This window comes from Onychomys torridus, chromosome 8, assembly GCF_903995425.1.
Source record: "Onychomys torridus chromosome 8, mOncTor1.1, whole genome shotgun sequence".
Lineage (NCBI taxonomy): Eukaryota > Metazoa > Chordata > Mammalia > Rodentia > Cricetidae > Onychomys > Onychomys torridus.
Window position 1 is genome coordinate 61,907,878 of NC_050450.1, and position 22,673 is coordinate 61,930,550.

A 22,673-nucleotide genomic window follows, 5' to 3' on the forward strand; every position below is an offset into this window, starting at 1 on the left:
AAGCATGGATGGCTTAGAAAGAAATGAAATGACAGACTCTGGATTAATTTTTGATAGTGATGGGAATTAATGGATGAATGAAAATTCTTACATCTCTATGTGAGACAAGATTTCTTCCCCTGAGATATGAGAAACTGAATGAGAAAAGAGCATTTGAGATCTACTGAAGTAAAGATGGCCCTGTTATACTCCAACTATTGAGAACCGATGGCCACTGAATTAGCAGGAGATAGGCTCACCTGTGAGTGTGTTTTAGCCAATCTCACTGTATCTAATTACCAGTGAAAATATCTGACAAGCATCTTAGACTTATTCATGGGGCTAAATTTAAGTAATTTAATCCAGCTGTGGTGCATGCCTGAAGTCCCAGCACTCAGGAGTCAGAGGCAGGCATATTTCTGTGAGTTCCAGGCTCACCTGGTCTACACAGGGAGCTACTGGCCAGGCAAAGTTAAGTAGAGAGGCTCTGTGTCAAAATACACAAACAAAAGAAAGTTTATTTTCCTTTTCTTATTTTCTTTCAGTTTATGAGGATGCAATCAGTTATTGAAGAATACTTAGCAGATTGTGGATTATAGAATTGTGTTCAGTTTTATTTGGATTTAAGAGACTTTGTAAATTTTTTCTTAAAGATTCTGGTGACATAGCATGACGGAAGGGAACCAAACTGTCATCTCTTGGTTCCTCCTCCTGGGCCTGCCCATACCCCCAGAGCACCAATACCTGTTCTATGCCCTGTTCCTGGCCATGTACCTCATCACTCTCCTGGGGAACCTCATCATCATCATCCTCATTCAACTGGACTCCCATCTCCATACACCTATGTATTCTTTTCTCAGCAACTTATCCTTCTCTGACCTCTGTTTCTCCTCTGTCACAATGCCCAAATTGCTGCAGAACATGCAGAGCCAAGTCCCCTCTATCTCCTATGCAGGCTGCCTGACTCAAATGTACTTTTTCTTGCTTTTTGGAGACCTTGAGAGCTTCCTCCTAGTGGCCATGGCCTATGACCGCTATGTTGCCATCTGCTTCCCCCTTCATTACACCAGCATCATGAGTCCTAAGCTCTGTGTGAGTCTGGTGGTGCTGTCCTGGGTGCTGACCACATTCCATGCTATGCTGCACACCCTACTCATGGCCAGATTGTCATTCTGTGAGGACAACGTGATCCCTCACTTTTTCTGTGACATGTCTGCTCTGCTGAAGCTGTCTTGCTCTGACACCCATGTTAATGAATTAGTGATATTTATCACTGGAGGCCTTGTTCTTGTCATTCCGTTTGTGCTCATCCTTGTGTCCTATGCACGAATTGTCTCCTCCATTCTCAAGGTTCCTTCTGCTCAAGGTATCCATAAGGCCTTTTCCACCTGTGGTTCCCACCTGTCTGTGGTGTCACTGTCCTATGGGACAGTCATTGGTCTGTACTTATGTTCATCATCTAACCACTCTACTGTGAAGGAGAGTGTAATGGCCATGATGTTCACAGTGGTGAATCCAATGCTGAACCCCTTCATCTATAGCCTGAGGAACAGAGACATAAAGGGAGCTCTGGGAAGAGTATTTTGTAAGAAGAAAATGATGGTATGACAATAATGATTGAGATTATTTATGTAGTAAATTGCTGATGGCCATGTCAGAAGAGCAGCAGGTGGCAATTGAAGTTTAAGGTTTCATCCTACCAGGAGGAAACTCTCTGGTGGGCCAACCTCATTTAGGCAAGGCCCCAAGACTCCAGACTCCAGAATGTCTTTTGCTGCTGCTGTGCCTTTATATGTTTGCTGCTGCTATCTTTCTCTGGTACCTGGCCTGGTATGAATAGGTCTGGGGAGACCCCCACTGCCTGTGAGGTAGTGTGTTTATCTCATGGAAACATCTAGTTCTACTGGGCATTTTTATATATGGTTAGTAATGAAGATGATTCTTCCCTAAATTGTACTGTCTAATTGATAATAATAATGATAGCCTATACAGAGTTTTGATGAATAAAAATAAATGCAAGGATATGTTTCACAGCTAAAGCCTATGAATTCCATGTAAGGAGATGCTTAAGATCACAGCTCAGGTAAAGGAAAACATTTGAGTCTCCAGAGCCAGGCTGGCTCTTATTCTCTTAATGCTGAAAAATGCAGTCATGCGTTTTGGTATACACCCTTAGCTGAAACAAAGCTTAAAAATAACTTCAGGTTAGACCAAATGTTTGGCTAATAGTTTTAAGGTAAATAATACCAGAAAACAATCTAAAGTTCATAAGAACACATAGCTGAGCTGTCTGATTCATTAAGCTAGGGTCAAAAAATACAAAGCAGCCTGATTATTGCTAGTTGACATACTTTCCTTGCTAGGGCTGGTTGATAATCAAAGGTGATAATTAATTCTTTGTGTCCATTACTGACCTCAGTTTCAATAAGAAACTATTGATGAATGGATATGTACCCTGAAGATTCAAAATTCAGCTGACTGTTTTTTGTGTATAAAAGTTTAGGTTTGTGACTTCCTTAAGATTCCTTATATAATTTCCTTTCAAGATAGATAATAAGGTGATTGATTCTTTTCTTTTTAACCACATTTTCAGCCTGCCAACAAAATAGTTGGCTGAGAAAAATGCTTCTTGCTTGTTCATATTCTATTAATCTTTGACAAGTTACTCAGATGTATTGTATGTGGGTTATCATATGACTGTTTTTAATCATGTAAGAGAGATAAAAATCATGTTTTTACCTATATTCATTCACTTGAAAAATAGAATGTAACCACATTGTGATTTACTGCTTGAAAGATTTTATTTAGGTATATAAGCTGTAGAGGGAGAGAAGAATAGAGAAGAATAAAGAAGGAAACCATCAAGAAAGTGTGTGAGTGTCTTTTTTCCCTAACCCCCTCAGATAGAAAAGTCTTAGTTTACATTGGTGCTGTGGATTCCTTTCAATCCTTGGGCTGTCCGGAGGCTGGTCCCCCAGGCAGAAATAGTAGATAATTGATATCAATGTTATTATTGGCCTCTTTTTTCACTAGGGAAGTTTTTGTTAAAATGAATATTATAGAATTGCCAGGTAATTAAAATAGTGGAAGTAAAATGTACAGTTGGTTAAGAAGAGTAACAAGTGATCCTCCTGTTTCTACTCCACATGTTGTTGGAGTTACAGGCACATGACCATGTCTTTTTAATGTGAGTTTTGGGGCTTTATACTCAAGTCTGATTCTCATGCACCAAGTACTCCTACCCACTGATAAATATTTCCAATTCTACATTTATCATTTCATTGTGGTGAAACATTCAAAACCATATGGTTTTGGAATTTGTAGTAGTTTGAATGTAATTAGCACCCATAATCTTGTAGGGAGTGGCACTATTAGGAGATATGCCTTTGTTGGAGTGGTTATGGCCTTGTTGGAGGAAGTGTGTCACTTTGGGAGGGATACAATTTGAGGTTTCCTATGCTCAGGAGACTGCCTAGTGTTTCAATTGATTTCCTGTTTCCTGCAAGATGTAGGACTCATGGCTAGCTCTCCAGTACTGTGTCTGCCTGCATGCCACTATACTCCCCACAATGATGTTAATGGACTGAACCTCTGAAAGTGTTAGTGAGCAACCCTAATTAAATGTTTTCTTTATAAGAGTTGCTGTGGTCATGGTGTACCTTCACAGCAATAGAAACCCTAAGACAGAAATATATAGTACATTCTCATTATAGGCACCTGATGACTCAACAGCACACTGACATTACTTCCATCTAATTACAATGTAGAGGTCATCAATCAACTTTTCCCCATTTCTCCTATGCCCTACTCCCCCTGGACTCTACAAACAAATAATTTTACATATTTGTAGACTACAATGTGGTTTTGGTATATGTTATACTATGCAGATGGTCATAAGTATCTAGGGATTAGTCAGGGTCCCTGATAGGCAGACAGGAAAAAAGTCATGACAAGGTAATAAAGACTGTGAACTTCCAAGACTCCTGGCTTCTTCCTCACTCTCCTGACCTTGGACAAATCCTGACAACTTAAAGCAAAGGTCTTGTGGGCTTTTTCTCTTGTGAGTAGGCCTCCTGCTGATGGATTGGATTAACAAGTTTAAGGCAGAATCAGGGAATGTTTGCACAATAGTTGTGGACAAATGGGCCATCTTGCCTTTCTTCAAATTGACCAATCCCAAATTAGGGGAGGAAGACCCTTCGGATTAAAAAAAAAGAACCCAGCCATAGAGAAATGACTGGATTTTGGCTTCCAGAGTATCCCTTTTCCTTTGTTAGTGGTCTTTTTCTCTGTGTCTGCTCTATATATGTGTGTTTCCTCACCTCCAATAAAAGCCTTTCTTCAACTGCTGATTCTGTCTGCTTCTGTCTCTGGGGTTTGAGATTTATCTGCTGTTACCCATGGAGATTGAAGTTTTGCTTCCCACCTGTCTTTTAGTTCTCAGTTGGCAGAGAAAACAAACCCATTCATGACCACTAGAAGTAACAGTTTCAGGGAGTTAATGAGGCCAGGCATCATGTGGCAGAGGAGTCCCTGTGTAAAGTGGATATGTCAGAACCATCAGACATCTGCAAAGGAGAGATGCATACTATGAGTAGAACCAGCCAGGGAGGGAGAGAGGAGAGAGTGGGAGAGGAAGATATAGATAATTGAGATTGATATGTAGCAGGCAGCAAAGTTGAAGGAATGATGCCATATAGGCCTTTTGACACCAGACAAGGAGCTATAGGATTGGTAGTTTGCCCCACTTAATTGCAGTCTTACTTTGGTCCAATATTTCCCTACTATGCCTTTTTTTCCTATTGGGAATGATAATGTATATCTGTTCTATTGTATGTTAGAAACATGTAATTTGGATTTTGAATTTATAGAGGGTTACAATTAAGAGATTACTTTGACTATCAAAGCAGACTTTAGATTTTGGACTTTTACATAATGTTGAGACTGTCAAAGACTATGGAAATTTCAGTTAAATGAAGACTGTATTATCATAAGTTGATGAGCCTGTAGATGCCAGAGAGCAGAATGTGGTAGTTTGAAGGAAAAATGTCCCTCATAGGCTTGTATATTTAACCACTTGGTCTTAGGTTAGTGCTGCTGTTTAGGGAGGTTGGTGTGCCCTTGCTGGAGGGATATGTCATTAGCGATAAGCTTTGAGACATAAAGCCACACAGCACTTCCATTAATCCCTCTTGCTTGTATTTAAGGATAAGAACTCTCAGTTTCCTGCCTCTTCTGCCTTCCTGCCAAAATGGACTCTTATCCCTTTGGAACTGTAAGCTCAAATGCATTTTTCCTTTTATAAATTGCTTCTGGTCATAGTATTTTATCACAACAACAGAAAAGAAAGTAATAGAATGAAGAATTCAGAAAAACCAAGCCTCAAGCTGAGTATGGTGGTATACAACAGTGATCCCAGTATTTAGAGGTGGGTGGGCCCCATTGTAATATCTCAACCTAAAACCACCATGTTACTAAACTAGCACAATCCTCAACTACACTTGTCCTTATACCTGCAGATAAGAACAGTCTTCACCCTTCATCAAGGAAACTTCTTTGTGCAATAGATCAGAGCCTATTATAAATCAATCCAATGCAAAGTTGTGGAGCCTAGTTCCAATGGATACATCTACATGACAGTATTTATGTATTTATACTTGTATGTGTATATACATATATATTTAGGAGTATATATGTATATATACATTTAATAACAATAGAAAAAAGGGTCCATGACTTTGAAAAAGAGCAAGGAGGGGGCATATGGAAGGGTTGGAAGGGAGGGAAGGAAAGGAAGTGATGATATAATTTTATTATAATCTCAAAAATAAGAGAAAGAAAAACCAAACAACTGAGCAACCAACCAACCAATAGGCAACACAGACAAACAAAAACCCTAACTCTGTGCAATATACTGAGACTGAAAGTGAAGGGATGGGAAAACATCTTCTACATAAGGTAATGAGAGAGAGAGAGAGAGAGAGAGAGAGAGAGAGAGAGAGAGAGAACAGCATGAACCTGTCACAACAGACATTAAATGAGAACTACAAAAGAAAAGAGTATTACATAACACACAACAGACATTAAATGAGAACTACAAAAGAGAAGAGTATTACATAACACACAACAGACATTAAATGAGAACTACAAAAGAAAAGAGTATTACATAACAAGAAGAGGGTTAATTCTTTTTAATCTTTTAATTTTGGGGCATCTAACCATCTAAAGCAAATAGTAAGGATCCTGAAAATAAGCAATGGATTGTGAGATAATGAGAGTGAAATGCCTTAGCATAGCACCTCCCATATCAGATAGATTATTAGACAGAAAACAAAAGAGGAAAAACGGACTTAATACATCAGGAGCTAACAGACATGTGGGGAATCTGTGTTGAACAGCAACAGAGTATGCATTTAAGTGTACACAAAACATTCTCTGGTTTGGATGATATGCTGGGCCAGAGGAGGGGTTTAAGAAGGTTTAAATAATAACAAATGCCTTTTCTGAACCCAAGAACATACAACTAGGATTCAGTAACAGAATGGACTTGAGAAAATCCCCAAATATATGGAAATTAAGCATGTTTCTGGGCAGCAATGGATCAATGAACAAATTAAAAGGGGAATAAAAATAAAAACAGAAGCATACCACCCAAAAAGTAGGACTTAGTGAGAATACATCTAATAGCAAAATTTCTACCAAAAGATGCCTTCAGTCAAGAAGTAAGATCAGCAACAACTTAATGTTACTCTTCAAGGAAATAGAAAAAGAACAAACAGGCCATGGTAGCAGAAGGAAAGAACAATACAGATAAGATTAAAACAAACGAGACACTATTAAAAGTGGGAAGTGTCAGTGAAACTGACAACTAAGTGATTGGTATTGAAAAACCAAAATCAACAGTCTGTTAGGTAGGTTGATGGAAGGAAGAGAATAAACAAGGAAATAAAGTCTCAAATGAAGAGACTGTGGCAGCCTGAATGTGAAATAGCCAGGCAGGAGAATGGTCCTCTGCATTCTAAAAAAGTAAATGCCACTCTTCAGTTACCTCTTAGTTGATCAATGCCCTGGGGCTATGTGCCAGACCACCCTTCCCACAGCCTGGCCGTTTCCTTAGACCATCACAATTTCTGATGAGAACAAGAGAGTCGACCCCAGTGTGTGGTTTTTCTCCAGGTTTTGTTTGCTTCTACCCTCTGCTGGACATTTCATAAACCAAGGCATCTATAAAATGCCATTTTAGGATACTGAAGGCAACAACTTCTGTGTATTCACTTACTCTTAAGCCATCCAATGCTCCAAGTAGTGTCTTCTTTGTAAGCCTCCTGAGCCAGCAGGGCTTTTAGGTAAAAGGGAAGAGGAAATGAAAGTTTTGACGTGTGGTTTATGATTGGAGTGCTGAGATGAAAGGAGAAGAGAGCTGCAAGGAAATCCCCCCTGGGAACTACAAACACTTGGAATTCATGGCAGGAGTCAGCAGTGAGGAGAGGGGACAAGAGGTGGGAGGCATAGAGGATCCTTCTCGAATCTTAATACAACCCATGCAAACCAATTCAAGAGGTCATTAAAAGTATATAGATGGTTGACTAAATGCTGCCTCTGAGTGAGTCAATGGAAAGAATCTGAATAGGAAAAACAGACTCTATTCCAGGGAGAAAGAGAGTGAAATGTTTTGGAAATCCACAAAAGAAGTAAAAGTATGACTGAAAAGTACAGAGAAAGAGATGTATAATGCAGAGAAGTTGGCCAAATACATCTTCAGCTATTCAGTCCCCTGATAGGCAAATCGGAAATGAAGCCCAATGGTAAGCCAAGAGATCTGCCCTCAGGACAAGTCCTCAGTGTTGTGGAATAATTCTTTTGTACACTGTAAAGATTTGTCACTCAGTTGGTTTGATATACATCTGACTGGCCAGTAGCCAGGCAGGAAGTATAGACAGGACAACCAAACTAAGAATGCTGGGATGAAAAAGGATGGAGTCAGAGAAGAGTCACCTGCCAGACAGAGAGTAAGCAAAACATGTTGGAGAGGTAAATGCCTTGAGCTTTGGAGCAGTACATAGATGAATAAAAATGGGTTAATTTAAGTTGTAAGAGCTAGTTAGTAATAAGTAATAAGCCTGAGCTATTAGCTGAACATTTATAATTTATATTAAGATTCTGGTTGCTATTTGGGAGCAGATGGCCGAGACAGGAAAACTCCACCTGCATATGTCTGGCACTTACATCCATATAAAACCTGATAAATCTTAAAAAAGGTTCTAAATATCCCAAAATGGAGCCAAACTTTGCTTCCTAGTCTCCTGTCTCTCATGCTGGCCACAATACCAATATGCATCTCCCAGCATCTGCTTGAGGGAAGTGCCAGCCACCAGCTGCTGTGTACTATGCCCATGCACTAAGCTAAGTTACACTGGTGGTGACTGACATAGCATTTTAAGATTAATCTCATTTGGTCAGAAAAAATATTACAGATACACATTAAAGACAGATTCAGACAGAAAAGCATCTCTAGGAAGGTTACAGTGTGTTTAAAAATACACAGGGGCTTGGGAGCAAAAAGAGAAGATATAGACAGTCATAAAAAAGAAATATGTAGTTTTAAAATAATAAAGTACTTAAAAATGGAGTAAATTATATAAAAGGAAAAAGCTGAGTAAAGATGGGAAATACACAGAGTCTGAATTCTGTATGTTATTGTGTTGTCTTTAGATTTTCTGATTGCTAATAAAGAAACAATAGCTGATAAGACACATTTGATTATGGAAACTGCTAGACTGAACCAACCTATAGATTAGAAAAAATGTCTTGACTTCAAAATGGAAGTCAACAGATGTGTTACTTTGGGGAAGAGGTTGTTTTTGTTCCCACAGAAAATGAGAGACTGTGGATTCATTCTCAGTTAAAGAAAATCAGGTTTGATCGAGGAAGAACTCCCTGAAAATTCTGAGTACAAACATAAAGAAATAAACCTGTTCTCCATTGTGATTGCACTGTGGCCTCCAGGACAGCTGTAATTAATTCTTTCTAGTCTTGAGGGATAATTCTATTACAAGTTGACCACAAGTTTAGCATTTACTTTACAAATGAAGAATGCATGCCATATAATACTATAGCTTCTTTAAATCTCCTTAAGTCTAACATTTTCATTGGAGACCAATTAGCTTGCACATGCCCTAGAGCAGGTTGTTCCTGTAAGGTTACCAGATAGATTAAATTTTGTTGTTTGAAAATAGGCTGTCTATCTGTAACTGTATAATTCAATCTTGAAATAATTTCATCTTTAAATTCTTCTGTCTGGGTCTGAATTTCTCTACAATCCATTTTAACAGGTTTTTTCTAAAGTCAATCCTGAGTTAGGTTCACCTTTATATTCTCCTGTCTAGGTCTGAATTTCTCTATGATTCACTTTAACAGGTCCTAAAGCTTTTTATCTTGGCACTTAAATTGACCAACCTTTTTTTTAATGCTAAAATAAAAATGATCAAGCAAATAATATTCATAATTGATGTGACATATGTCCCATCAACATTAGTTATCCTCTCATCTAGTTATTCCAATTTCAGACTGCCTAATGTGTTATCAAATAGAGACCAAATTCCTTCTATAGTAAAAATGTATCCCATTTTTTAATGTGGAAAAAATTCTTTTTAAACTAATTTCACTCTTTAAGATATCTTAATTGACTTACAAGTCTGTCAACTGAGTAGAACTGTAGATGTCTGAGGGAATTTCAAAGAAGCTACCTAGTGTGGTGGCAGTCCAAAATGGGAATCCAGAGAGAGCCTACCATCCATCAAGAGAAAAAGAAAGCCAAAAAGACTCCAGCCATATGTAGCTCCGGCCATGTGCAGCTCTGGCTGCATGCAGGTCTGGCTGAATGTGACTCTGGCCAAGGTGGGGCCTTCAAGGCCCCAGGCAAGTGGCTTTTTATGTGAGTTCCTGTCCCACAAGTTTGGAAGCCAATTGTAGACAAATTTCTAAATGATCTTAATAAATAAAAAACATGGAGCCAGGAATTTGGGTTAAAGCCCCGGAGAAAGATCAGAGAAATAGGACAAACCATGAGCTAACTTCACCTAACTAACTCCAAAGAATTCATTATACTTCTTCCTGTATAATTACCTTTATATGTCTTTTCTGTTCTGTTCTCTCATTAGCTCTCTCAGCCCAGCTTTCTTAAACTGCTCTGTCACTTTCTGTCTATCTTTACAGACCTCCAGACCTCTATGGTTGGTACTGGGATTAAAGGCATATGTCACCACACTTGGCTGTGTTCCCTAGTGTGGCCTTGAACACACAGAGATCCTGCCTGCTATGTGATAGGATTAAGGGCATGTGCTACTGCTGCTTGACTTCATTGTTTGCTTAAAATGGCTGGCCTTTTTCCTCTGATCTCCAGGCAAGCTTTATTTATTAAAGCACAAATAAAATATCACCACATTTCAACATAATAAAGGCTCTATAATACAAACCTATAGCTAACATTGTACTAACTGGGGACAAACTTGAAGATTTCCTCCAAAATTTGAAATGAGACAAGAGTATTCACTCTCTCTGCTCTTATTCAACAGAGCACTTGAAGTCTTAGCTAGAGTAATACAATAAGAAAAAAAAAGATATACAATCAACAAAGGAGGAGGTCAAAGTGTCTCAATTTAAAGATGTCTTACTCCATAGTGAAAAGGCACTAAAGACTGATAGAAAATTCTTAGAGCTGATAAACACTTTCAGTAAACTAGCAGGATAGAAAAATCTGTAGCATTTCTAGATACTAACATTTAACTTTTTGGGAAAGAAATCAGTACAAAACTATCATTCACAGTAGCTTAAAAATACCCAAGAATAAACATAATCAAAGAAGTAATTTAAGACCCTAGAGAAAGAAATTCTTGGGTTGAAAGATTAATAATGTAAAAATGCCTATATTACCAAAAGTTCTGTACAGATTCTACACAGTTCCCTTAAAATTTCAATGACATTTTTTCATAAAAATAAAAAGACTCATAAAGTTCACTGGAAGCACCAAGAAGACTCTAAATAGAGAAAGGAATCCTAAGCAGAAAGAAGAATGCTAGAAATACTAGAACACCCTATCTTTTTTTTAATTAAGATTTTTTTAATTCATTTTACATACCAACCACAGATCTACATCTCTCCCCTCTTCCTGCCTCCCCACCAGCCTTTCCCTTCAAACTACCTCCCATCCCCTCCTCTGACAAGATAAGTTCTCCTATAGGGAGTCAGCAGAAGCTGGTACATTCAGTTGAGGCAGGTCCAAGCACCTCCCCTGCATCAAGGCTGCAGAACACCTAATCTTAAATTATACTATAGAGCCATCATAACAAAACCCAACCCAACCCTCAAGTCCTCTATGGTACTACCAAAAAATGGACACCTAAAGCAATGGAATAGAATAGATCATCCAGAAACCAATCTATACAGCTACGGTTACCCAATTTTGACCGAGTTATCAAAAACACATATTGGATAAAGGGATATATTTTCTTTTTTTCTTTGTTATTATGTGTTTTAAATTTTATACATCAGCCATGGGTTCCCCTGTCCTCCCCCCTCCCGCCCCCACACCTACCTTCCCCCCAGCCCCTCCCCTCCATTCCCATGTCCTCCAGGATCAAGGCACCCCTGGGGATTCATTTAAACCTGGTGGATTCAGTACAGGCAGGTCCAGTCCCCTCCTTCCGGGCTGAGCAAAGTGTCCCTGTGTAAGCCCAAGGTTCCAAACAGCCAGCTCATGCACTAAGGACAGGTCCTGGTCCCACAGACTGGGTGCCTCCCAAGCAGATCAAGCTCTACACTAAGAGAAGAGGGGTATATTTTCAATAAGTATTGATGGGACACCTGGATATGCACCTGTAGAAGAATGAAACTAGCTTTCCATGTCTCACCTTGTAAAAAAATCCACTGGGACCTGATCAAAGACCTTAGTGCAAGAATCAACAATTTGAAACTGTTACAGGAAGACATAACCCAAACACTTGAAGATAAAGGTGTAGACAAGGGCTTTCTAGAAAGGACCCAAATACCACAGAAAATAACCCAAAGAACTGGTAAGTGGTATTACATGAAAGCAAGAAGCTTATGTACTTCAAAGGAAATAAAAGCACCAAGAGAAAGCATATGCATTTGGAGAAAATATTTGCCACGTGTACATCTGACTGGAGATTAGTATCTAGAACTCCAAAAATTAAACACTCCAAACTATATCATTCAACAAAGAGACAAAAATATTGAATAGACAGCTTTCAAAGAAGACATAGAAATGGCCAATAAATATTTTAAAAATTATTCAACAATTTAAAACTTAGCCATTAGTTATTTCTAGAATTTTCAAGACAATTTTAGACCATAATTTACTGACAATAAGTAAAACCATGGAAATTGAAGTGCAGATAAGGGGGACTGTTGTTTGTCTAAAATAGATATCTTCAAAACTATAGTATGATGATTTAAGAAATTAAGATCTGAATTAATGATATACCATTTTCTGGACTAGAAAACTCATGTTAATATGACACTGATTCTTTGTAAACCCATTTTGAAAGTTAAAAACTCACATTCATAACCTAAGAGAAATTATTATATTCCAATTGATGACATGGTAATAAAATTTATTTATGAAAGCAAAGAAAGTAAAAATTAAAGTCAGTTTTGGAAGAGAAAAAAGCAGGAGGACTCAGAGCCTCTGGTCTTCAGTCTTGTTATTAAGGCAAGAATGATAATAGGGAAACATGAAAAGTAGATATCAAACTTTGGACTATCTTATCACAGGCAAGATCCACACTTGGGGTGCTATGGCTTAAACTCAGCCTTATACCTGTTAGACATATACTCTACCACTGAGCTATATCCTTAGGTCTCAGATTTATTGAGATAGGTCTTACTATATAGCCTAGATTTCTTAGTTAAAGTTTCTATTGCTGTGAAGAGACACCTGACTATGACAACTCTTATAAAAGAAAACATTTAATTGGGGTTGGCTTACAGTTCAGAGGTCTAGTCCATTATCAGCATGGTGGGAAAGCATGGTAGCACAAAGGCAGACATGATGCTGGAGAGGAGCTGAGAGTTCTACTTCTTGATCTGCAGGCAGCAGGAAGAACTGAAACACACTTCCTCCAACAAGGCCACACCTATTCCAACAAGGCCACACCTCCTAACAGTGCCACTCCCTATGAACCTGTGGGGATCAGTTACTGCTGTGGATATCGCTCTGTGTAAATAAAGTTCTGATTGGCCAGTGGCCAGGCAGGAAGTATAGGCGGGACAAGAGAGTAGAGAATTCTGGGAAGTAGAAGACTGGAGAGAGACACCGCCAGCCACCGCCATGAGAAGCAACATGTAAAGACACTGGTAAGCCACAAGCCATGTGGCAAAGTATAGATTAACAGAAATGGGTTAATTTAAGATAGAAAAAGTAGATAACAAGAAACCTGCCACAGCCATACAGTTTGTAAACAATGTAAGTTTCTGTGTGCTTTCTTGGTTGGGTCTGAGCGACTGTGGGACTTGCGGGTAAGAGAGATTTGTCCTGACTCAGCCAGGCAGGAAAACTCTAACTACAAGTTACATTGAAATCACTACACCTGGCCTCAAACTAACAGTCCTCTTGCCCCTACCTCTTGAGTGTTGGGATTACAGATATGAACTACCACATAGTATAGATACATTCTTCTACCAGCTATTGCTAGTTAAGGAATATAGAAAGACAGTTTAATAGACCATAGTCTTCCTAACAAATAGTGTCGAAAATTAAGATTTCCACAGGTAAAAGCAAGACAAAAATGCACTTCAATTCATTTTCCTCACATTCTCTAAAGTAATTAACATAAAATGGATCACAGGTCTTACCAGTTCTCTAAGTGCTAAAGGGAATTCCTACAGAACTTTTCTCTATGTAGTCAGAGAACTTCCTGAGCAAAAGCCAAGCAGTGTGCACAGAAGGACTGAAGTGAACTGTTGTCAAGCTACATTTACTAGAGCTAGCTGGAGCTGGTGAAAAGCTGATTCTTGCAGCTATGGACTAAATAAGAAATGGCGGTTTAAAAATGGTATGCCCAAAGTACTAGTTCTCAAAAGGCAAATTATTCTGCTGAGAAATGTAACAGTTGTTCCAATGAATTTAAGGTTAGGTTACCCCATAGATGCTTTTGGTTCTTATATGAACTAATGTACTCAGAGAAGTGATGTCATTCTGCCTGAGGTGGATGATGTTGATTACCACAGGAAACTTGAGTGCTCTGTATGTAACAGAAGCAGGGAATGCTGTTTCTTAAATGTTGTGGAATTCTTTGGGTACCACTTAATATTTCTATGCACCCAAATAAACTGTTAATTTAAGCAATAACAACCAGATAAGCTGACAAGGATGCAGATTCCCAAGTAGTGAAATGGTACCATTCAGCTGATGATTGTCAAGTGCAAGGGGAATCTGGGAGAAGCAGTGGAAGGAGTTTCCAAATGTCATCTATGGCTCTAAGGTTACTTAGAGGAACTGGAAGAACATGACATTGGGGTATTCAGGTACATATGGAGAATGTTGGGATGGTGGCGGTGGACGATGTCAATGTTTTCCTATGGCGGTGAAGAGGTAAAATTAACTTAATGAAGTGGGAGTCTGGACTTTTGTATGTTGACTTGAGGGTGAATTGAACATGGTTTATGGGAGTTCATCTTATGCAGCCGTGTGTGCAAAATTGGGTCATGCAAGTCAGAGTCTCATTAGCAGAGTGCTTGTATAGGGCCTATATATTAGAGGGAGTTGGCTTAGAGTCTGAGTATATACCAGGGGACTCTTCCTCAAGCACATGACTTTAATGATGGTATTCTGCTTCAAAACATCTAGTGGCTTCTTGTGGAAAACTAGACCAAGTGTTCACCATCTTTGATACCTTCTTTGGCTCCTTTGACCTCTTTCGCAACCTCCCCGAATATGAGCTCCATTGACACGGGACCTTGGCAATGAGTAAGCACCCATCCATCAGCTTCTTTTCACTCATTCCATTTTCCAAAGTATAGTCATGTGAAATCGGGGGCTATAATCAGAAACACAGGCTTCTAGAGAATGGTTCTGGGAGGATCCTGGATAATTGCTTTGTTTTTAATGAGTTCCTCTAGGACATAGACTCCTCTGGGATGTGCAGCCCCCTAGGCCCAAGGATGAGCAGAATGAGAAATGTTAGCAGCGGTGATGCACATACAGGTGACAGCTTAGAGACCATTCTTCGCATGCCTATGATGAATAAATGGGAGCAGGATCTTAGACCAGACCCTGGAGTCACCCTGAGATATTTCTGGGTAAGTTGGCTGGAGGGTGAGTCAGCTGATGTCTTAGTGACCTTGCAACTTGGGGTTTTTTATTTTATTGGTTTAATGACATTCTATGGGATTTATTTATGGCATTTATTAAAGCTAGCATTTATTAGCATTATTAGAAAATGCATTCTCACAAATTGAGTCGTTTCAGCATGATAGCATCCCCATGAGATAGACATTAGATACATAGGTTTTTTAGCCCTTGGCTATATTGGCTATGTTGTTGAAATACTCAAGGAGCTTCAGAATACTTTAGACAGTTTCCCTCCACATTATTTAGGGAGCAGTTTAAAAGTTTGTCCTCAAAGAATATATATCATCTTACTATTCTAAGTGTGATCCACAGACCAGTAGAGTTATCACTAAATGTGTAGAACTTGAACTTCTAATGTGCAGAATTTTAGGTTCTACATCAAGCCTACCATGTCACTATTAGCATTTAGCAAAGCAATAAGTTTCTTCATATGTATAATATGTTTTTAGAAACTGCCATGTTTTATTTATTTTTGAATTTTGGGGATTGAATTTAGTGTCTTTGGCATGCTAGACAAGTACTCTACTATGGGGCTATATCTCCGGCTGTAAGCTCTGTACTTTCTGACTCTTATTTTCAGCCTTGACTGAGAATAACATATGTACAAGGTGAAGGAGATGAGAGGCACCATCATAGTAATGGCTCAAATTTATATTCCTAATGAGTGGCACTTTCAGGTGGTATTCCTTGGTTTTGATTAGTAGAAAATCTAGATGCCAAATTGAGAGCTTCCTAATTTCTCAGAAATGCAGCAATTTGAGAAGCCATGTGTACAAAATTTTAATAATGCTTTTCCTTATTGTAGTACCAGCATGTTATGTCTAAAGCACAGAAACAAGCAAGCAAGTGAGCACTATTGGCACCAGCAGGGTTAATATCCTAGTATTTGATTCAGTTATTATCTTTAGAGGGAAAAGTTCCCATGTGCCTCATTGTTCCTCTTCAGCTTCCTTAGTGCTGAAGCACCCAACATATGCTTGAATCTGGAGACAAGCTAACGTGTGGTCTCAAGAGTAGAAATTACCCACTTTCCTTCCTTTCATTCCAAATAAATTAAATCTATCACATTATTTTATTCTAATATTAACAAATCACAAATATATCAACACAAAAGACAAAATATTTGTGTATAATGTATGATAGATTTTTTTCCAGGTCATTTGGGATAACAAGTAGCATGCTTAGGCAGTATAATATTTTCCACAGACCTGAAGTTATACCCAAGATATATTATACCCAATCATATATTAAGATGTCCAAAGCTAATGCTATATAGCTCAAGCAAGGGACTCCTTCTGGGAAAGTATAATAGCAGTGTTCAACTTAGATAAGTGTTCACAGCCCTTAAAGTTGAAGGAATCTGTGTCTCAGTCTGAGGGACAGCCAACAAAAGTTTATGAGATGTTGCTTGTATCCAGGCACCATGCCAGGTGCTATCCATGCTACAAGATGGCGACACAGTCTCTCCTGCATGGAGTTTACACAGGAGTGGGAAGTTAGTCAAACCACACTGATCAGGGACTTGAGTGCTATGGGATGAACATTGGATGCAGTGGAAACATGGCAGTGGATCTCATCTAGAAAGGCATGAAGGATTTAGCTCATCAAGTCACATGTAATATTCATGGAGAATAAAAGTAGGAGAAGACAGGTGAAATGGAAGCACAGCCAAGATGAGCCCAGACAGAAAGAACAGCAACTGTGAAAAAGTGGTGTGAAGAGATCATGACTGAGAAGTCACACACTGCTGGGTAGGACACGTCTATGCAGTGGGTCACATGATAATGAGGAGGTTGGCAAGGGACAACTCTTATGGAACATTTTGCCTTTGGTGCCTTACACAAATTTTACCTTCATCTTACAAACAGTGAGAACTCATGAAACTTTCAGCATGGCAATGATCACCAGATTTTCATTCCAGATAGCCAGAGAGTAAAGAAATTGAAACAAGGTAAACATGGAAGCAGGGAATTGAAATTAAAGCTGGTCTCACCATCCAGATATAATATTGGCCTGGTCCAAATTTGGGAAATGGGTTAAGTTCAATTAGAAAGAGAATCAAAGCTGGACAGAGCACCACACAATGCAATCCTAACATTCTGGAGAAGACAGGAGACTGGTCAGTTTGAGGCCAGGCCAGTATGGGACTGCATAGCAACTCAGCCCTAAATAAGACATTTATGCCATTCTCTTGGAGGCTCCTGGAGCACTTTGGTAGAGAGGGAGAAAAGAATGCAAAAGGTAGAATATAGGGAGAAGGGCTATGAAGTGCCACCTTCTGGGAAATACACAGTGATTACAGTCATGAGCTCTCAACAATTATGAATGAATGCATTGGGTGTCCATATAAGAATGGGCCCATCAACAGCTAGGTGTGGATAGAGTTCTATCCCTCAATGCTGAACTATTTTGTACTGATAGATTCAGGGAAAGGGTGATCATTGTCTTTGGTTGGGTACCACCAAGCCACCAGACTCTAATGGATAGTTCCAATCCAGTGGTAACACAGATAAACTAAGTAAACTAGGTAAACTAAGTAAGTCACAAAACAAAATGAAAGTCATGAATCCGTGAGAGGAACAGATAATAACAAAACAGATGGTTAATAGGGGTGGGAGGCAGAAAAGTGAGACTGGGGGGCGGGGGAGTAACCAGAATACATTATATACATGAATCCAATTGCCAAAGAGCTAAATTAATAAAAAACTAAAAAGATACGAAGAGGGGAGGAAATAAGCAAGCAAGGAAGGTAGAAAAAACACAGGATAAAAGGAAGCACAGAATCTGTAGGACTTTATAGATTGTTATAGGAGCAAATATAAGAAAGAAAACTCTTAAGATTCTGACTTGAGCCTAGATTCCATTCATACCAAGATATGAAAACGGAGGAGTAGATTGAGAAAAGGTCAGGGGGAATGAGGTCTGTTGATCTGAAATGGCCTGGTAACTCTAGGAGGAGCTAATCACTCAGCATTTGATGGTAGGTTAGTGAAGGAGGTAAGTGTACCTGTGAAGTTTAGATGGCAACTGATGCCATGAGAGCAATTTGAGGGCTGGAGGTACATCATTATGAGGGAAAATGTTCAGAAACATGCTCCAGGAAACAGTGATACAGAATATACTGTTAGAAAAACAACCAGTTGCAGTCACTAAGAGTGAATAATTGTACCATCATCAGGAGAACTGGCCCATGAGTAGGTGTTAGATGGGAGAAAAGGGTCAATGTTGTTGCTTCTAGTGCTAAATAGGAAAAAAGTATGTTAGGTGGCTGAGATTTAGACATGGTGTAATTCTGTTTGCAGATTCAGCTTTCAGGTATGAAGATGAGATTAAGTATTGGAGAACATGTTCACAGATCACGTCATACATATGTTTGCTTTTATTTCAATTTTAAGGGCATTTTATTTTCTCTTAAAGATCCTAGATGCAGGGCAACACAAAAAGAAACCAAAGTGTCATCTCCCAGTTCCTCCTCCTGGGCCTGCCCATCCCCCTGGAGCACCAGCACCTGTTCTATGCCCTGTTCCTGGCCATGTATCTTACTACCGTCCTGGGGAACCTCATCATCATTGTCCTCATTCAACTGGACTCCCATCTCCATACACCTATGTATTCATTTCTCAGCAACTTATCCTTCTCTGACCTCTGTTTCTCCTCTGTCACAATGCCCAAATTGCTGCAGAACATGCAGAGCCAAGTTCCCTCTATCCCCTATGCAGGTTGTCTGACCCAAATGTACTTTTTCCTATTTTTTGCAGACCTTGAGAGCTTCCTCCTAGTGGCCATGGCCTATGACCGCTATGTGGCCATCTGCTTCCCCCTTCATTACACCAGCATCATGAGTCCTAAACTCTGTGTGAGTCTTGTGGTGCTGTCCTGGGTGCTGACTACATTCCATGCCATGCTGCACACCCTACTCATGGCCAGATTGTCATTCTGTGAGGACAACGTGATCCCTCACTTTTTCTGTGACATGTCTGCTCTGCTGAAGCTGTCTTGCTCTGACACCCATGTTAATGAGTTGGTGATATTTATCATGGGAGGCATCATTCTTGTCATACCATTTGTGCTCATCCTTGTATCCTATGCACGAATTGTCTCCTCCATTCTCAAGGTTCCTTCTGCTCGAGGTATCCGAAAAGCCTTCTCCACCTGTGGTTCCCACCTGTCTGTGGTGTCACTGTTCTATGGGACAGTCATTGGTCTATACTTATGTCCATCAGCTAATAATTCTACTATGAAGGATACTGTCATGGCTATGATGTACACAGTGGTGACTCCCATGCTGAACCCCTTCATCTACAGCCTGAGGAACAGAGACATGAAGGGGGCTCTGGTTAGAGTCCTTTGCAAGAAGAAAATTCTCTTCCATCTCTGATAGTAGCTATTGAGATTTTAAAATATTTTATTCAGTACACATATTCACATTGATATTTGAGTATTATTGTAGACCCTGTCATCACATCACAAAACTTTCTGCTCAAAAGAAATATTTCAGGATTGTTCAATATGTAAAGTATCTGAAGAAATAACAAATAACTCCATGTACACTGCTATTTAGATGTTCTGTGGGCCAGATGTAGCACATGTAGCTATCCACATCATACCTGGACAGTGTTTGCTGAGCTCAGAAGAATCTTTGGTTGGGGTTAGAATATAAATAAACATATATGACTTTCTTGGAGTCTGGTTTTGTCTATGACTCATGTTGTCTGAGCCTGTAGTCACTGCCGCTGCCTTGATACCAGATAGTTCTTGAATCAAGGCTCCCATCAAGTCTGTTGCAGACTTACAGCCTTATAAAATAGGACCTGGAAAGTCAGATTCTGACAACTTTAGGAAAATGCGAGTCTCTGTAGTCAACCATTGCTCCATAAGTGACTCAAAGGAATGATTTTTTGAGTGTTGGTGCAAATCCCAGGTAGGATCAGATGTTAATTTACACTTCCTCTCAAAATTGGCACAGCAAGTAGTGATGTGTAGTTGATGGAAAAGTATATACCAGTAACATTTTAGGGCAGTTTTCCTGACTCTGGTCAGCATAATGTAAAATTGTTTAATTAAAATTTATTTATTTATTTATATTTATTTATTAATTTATTTATTTAATTAATTAATTTATTTATTTTGAGCTGAGGATCGAACCCAGGGCCTTTTGCTTGCTAGGCAAGCGCTCTACCACTAAGCTAAATCCCCAAGCCTTAAAATTTCTTTCTTATATTGCTATAATTCATGTATGAATGATAGCTTGTCTTCCCATGTACAAATTGACTTGACTTAAATACCCATCTTTTTCTCACTCTTCTTAGAAAATTGAAAAAATAAGTTATTATATGAAGAATAAGTAATATTTGAGCCAATGACTCAGAGAAGCAGTCTCCAAAACTCATATCTGCAATGAATTGGTTCATATGTAGGGCACATATAACCATTTATGCTCATTTTTCTGAACAGCACTTTTCATTAATAAAAATCTCTTTATTCATCACTACTGTTAATGTGTCCTTACCTTCTATTACTTTTTTTTTTGTTTCCATGCATGCCTTGTCTTTTTTCTTTCACCTGGTATATAATTAGAATAAACTGTTTGCTTTGTGGTAACAGTTTTATGTTTGCCCAGGAGCTGATTCATACCAGGGCCCAAGAAGCTTCTTTCTGGTCATGAGGAAGGAAGTTGGAGTCTACTTATCCTCCTGGAAAATTTTCTTTTCTTCCTTGGTATTTCAAACTTATGAATACGTTTTGCAGAATGCTTTGTAGGAGTCTGATGGTGATTTTAAGGGGGAAAGTAAATTTTGGCTCAGATTATTCAAATTTGGAGATTCTCCCCACCCCCCACAGCTTCAGGAATAGGCCATTCATTATTTAGTCTTAGCTGCATGAACATCATTGTCTAAGTCTCCAACCTCAGTTCATTTATTTTTCCATTGTTGCCTCTAAGTGATGACATCCAAATCATCATTTCATTCTTCTGTAATAGATCACGTCGCTGCAGTCCAGACCTCCTCCTGTCCCCATTTTTACTCTCTGCCAGCAGATGTCTTTTCTCATGCTTTATGACAAGTAAGGAATGGAACTCTTTATTATCTACCTATGTTTTCTCTTTGTTCTGCATTCTGTTTCTTGATCCCCATAGTCTACTATGCAGTCACAGAAAAGGATGAGATTGGACTGGTACTTCACAACAAAATTAACATTTTTCTTGAATGAGTCAAAGACTAAATGATTTACATCTGATGCACATATGAACAACTGAAATGTGGCCTGATTTGAGGAAATGATGGCATATAAAATTGGAAGTGAATTTAAGAGTAAGACAACAGGTTTTGATTTGAATATGATAGGTTTATAATGTCATATATAATTTCAATCCCACATGTTACTTTTGCAATTATATATCTATATCTATATCTATCTATCTAGTCACAAAATCTAGGATGATAGAACTCTTAGACTATGTTAAAGGGGATAAAAATTTTATGACTATTGATTACTTAATGATTAAATCAAGACAATTTTAATCTTAACTGCATATATGTCATTGCCTAAGTTTCCAATCTTGATCCAATCATTTTTGTTTGTCATTGTCTTTTCTAGTAGTTATTGTGCCTTAGGATATGCACAAACAAAACAACACAAAGCCTCACAAAGAGCAGATACATTATAAAAAGATAAAGGAATTCAACAAACATTTGTGTACAGGAATCACATAAATGGCAAATGATGAACATATTATACAATAATACTCAACATAATTTGACATCTTCTACATATGCTAAGATGCTCAAAGAAAACTTCATATCCACCAACTATGTTGGTTTCAGTTTATGAAATGGAAAATAAGTGTTTATAAAAATGAAGAGAAATTGGAACTCTTATACATTGCTGGTGAGAATAGGAAATGGTATAGCTGCTCTGAAGAAAATTATTTAGCAATTCCTCAAAAATTAAAAGTAGAAATACCACAAGACTCAAATTCTATTTCTGGGTATATTTTATACCTAAAAAACTGTGGTACTCAAACATTTGTACATGAAATGTTTGTAACAGTCTAATAGTCCTCAAATGGAGAGTAATCCTCCATGGAAGATTGGGTAAACAAAATAGGACCCACCTCACAATAAAACAGTCAGCAACGGAAGTGCCTGAAGGATTGCTATATATTGATACATTCATTCATCTTGAAAATAGTGAGCTGATTAAAAAGTTGCAGTCACAAAGATCATCCAGTTCATGATCCTATTTGAACGAGGTATGAAGGATAAAAAACTCCATAAAGATATACAGTAGAATGTTACTTCCTGTGCCTGGGTCAGGATAGGGC

The 22,673-nt window shown here is 38.6% G+C and overlaps 2 protein-coding genes across 4 annotated transcripts; both read left to right on the forward strand.

Moving 5' to 3' along the window:
* Positions 1 to 648: 648 nt before the first annotated feature.
* Positions 649 to 1,587, forward strand: LOC118589409 (olfactory receptor 1-like). Its single transcript, XM_036196678.1, has one exon. It carries the CDS (start codon positions 649 to 651, stop codon positions 1,585 to 1,587), a length of 939 nt encoding a protein of 312 aa, XP_036052571.1.
* A 12,820-nt stretch (positions 1,588 to 14,407) lies between these two features.
* LOC118588222 (olfactory receptor 1468-like) lies at positions 14,408 to 19,727 on the forward strand. 3 transcript variants are annotated; one of them, XM_036194425.1, is made up of 2 exons: positions 14,408 to 14,418; positions 18,794 to 19,727. In XM_036194425.1, exons 1-2 carry the CDS (start codon positions 14,408 to 14,410, stop codon positions 19,725 to 19,727), a joined length of 945 nt encoding a protein of 314 aa, XP_036050318.1. The 3 variants fall into 3 exon arrangements, with proteins under 3 accessions (XP_036050318.1, XP_036050316.1, XP_036050319.1); XM_036194423.1 differs by lacking the exon at positions 14,408 to 14,418 and adding an exon at positions 15,181 to 15,297 and having other exon boundaries at positions 18,774 to 19,727; XM_036194426.1 differs by lacking the exon at positions 14,408 to 14,418 and adding an exon at positions 16,527 to 16,537.
* Positions 19,728 to 22,673: the final 2,946 nt, after the last annotated feature.

What these genes read in the sequence shown, in the direction of transcription:
- LOC118589409 (XM_036196678.1), top strand. Translation starts at nt 649, where the DNA reads ATGACGGAAGGGAACCAAACTGTCATCTCTTGGTTCCTCCTCCTGGGC.
- LOC118588222 (XM_036194423.1), top strand. Translation starts at nt 15,229, where the DNA reads ATGCCTATGATGAATAAATGGGAGCAGGATCTTAGACCAGACCCTGGA. An exon ending in TCACCCTGAGATATTTCTGG is followed by an intron (nt 15,298 to 18,773) that starts GTAAGTTGGCTG and finishes TAAAGATCCTAG; the next exon opens with ATGCAGGGCAACACAAAAAG.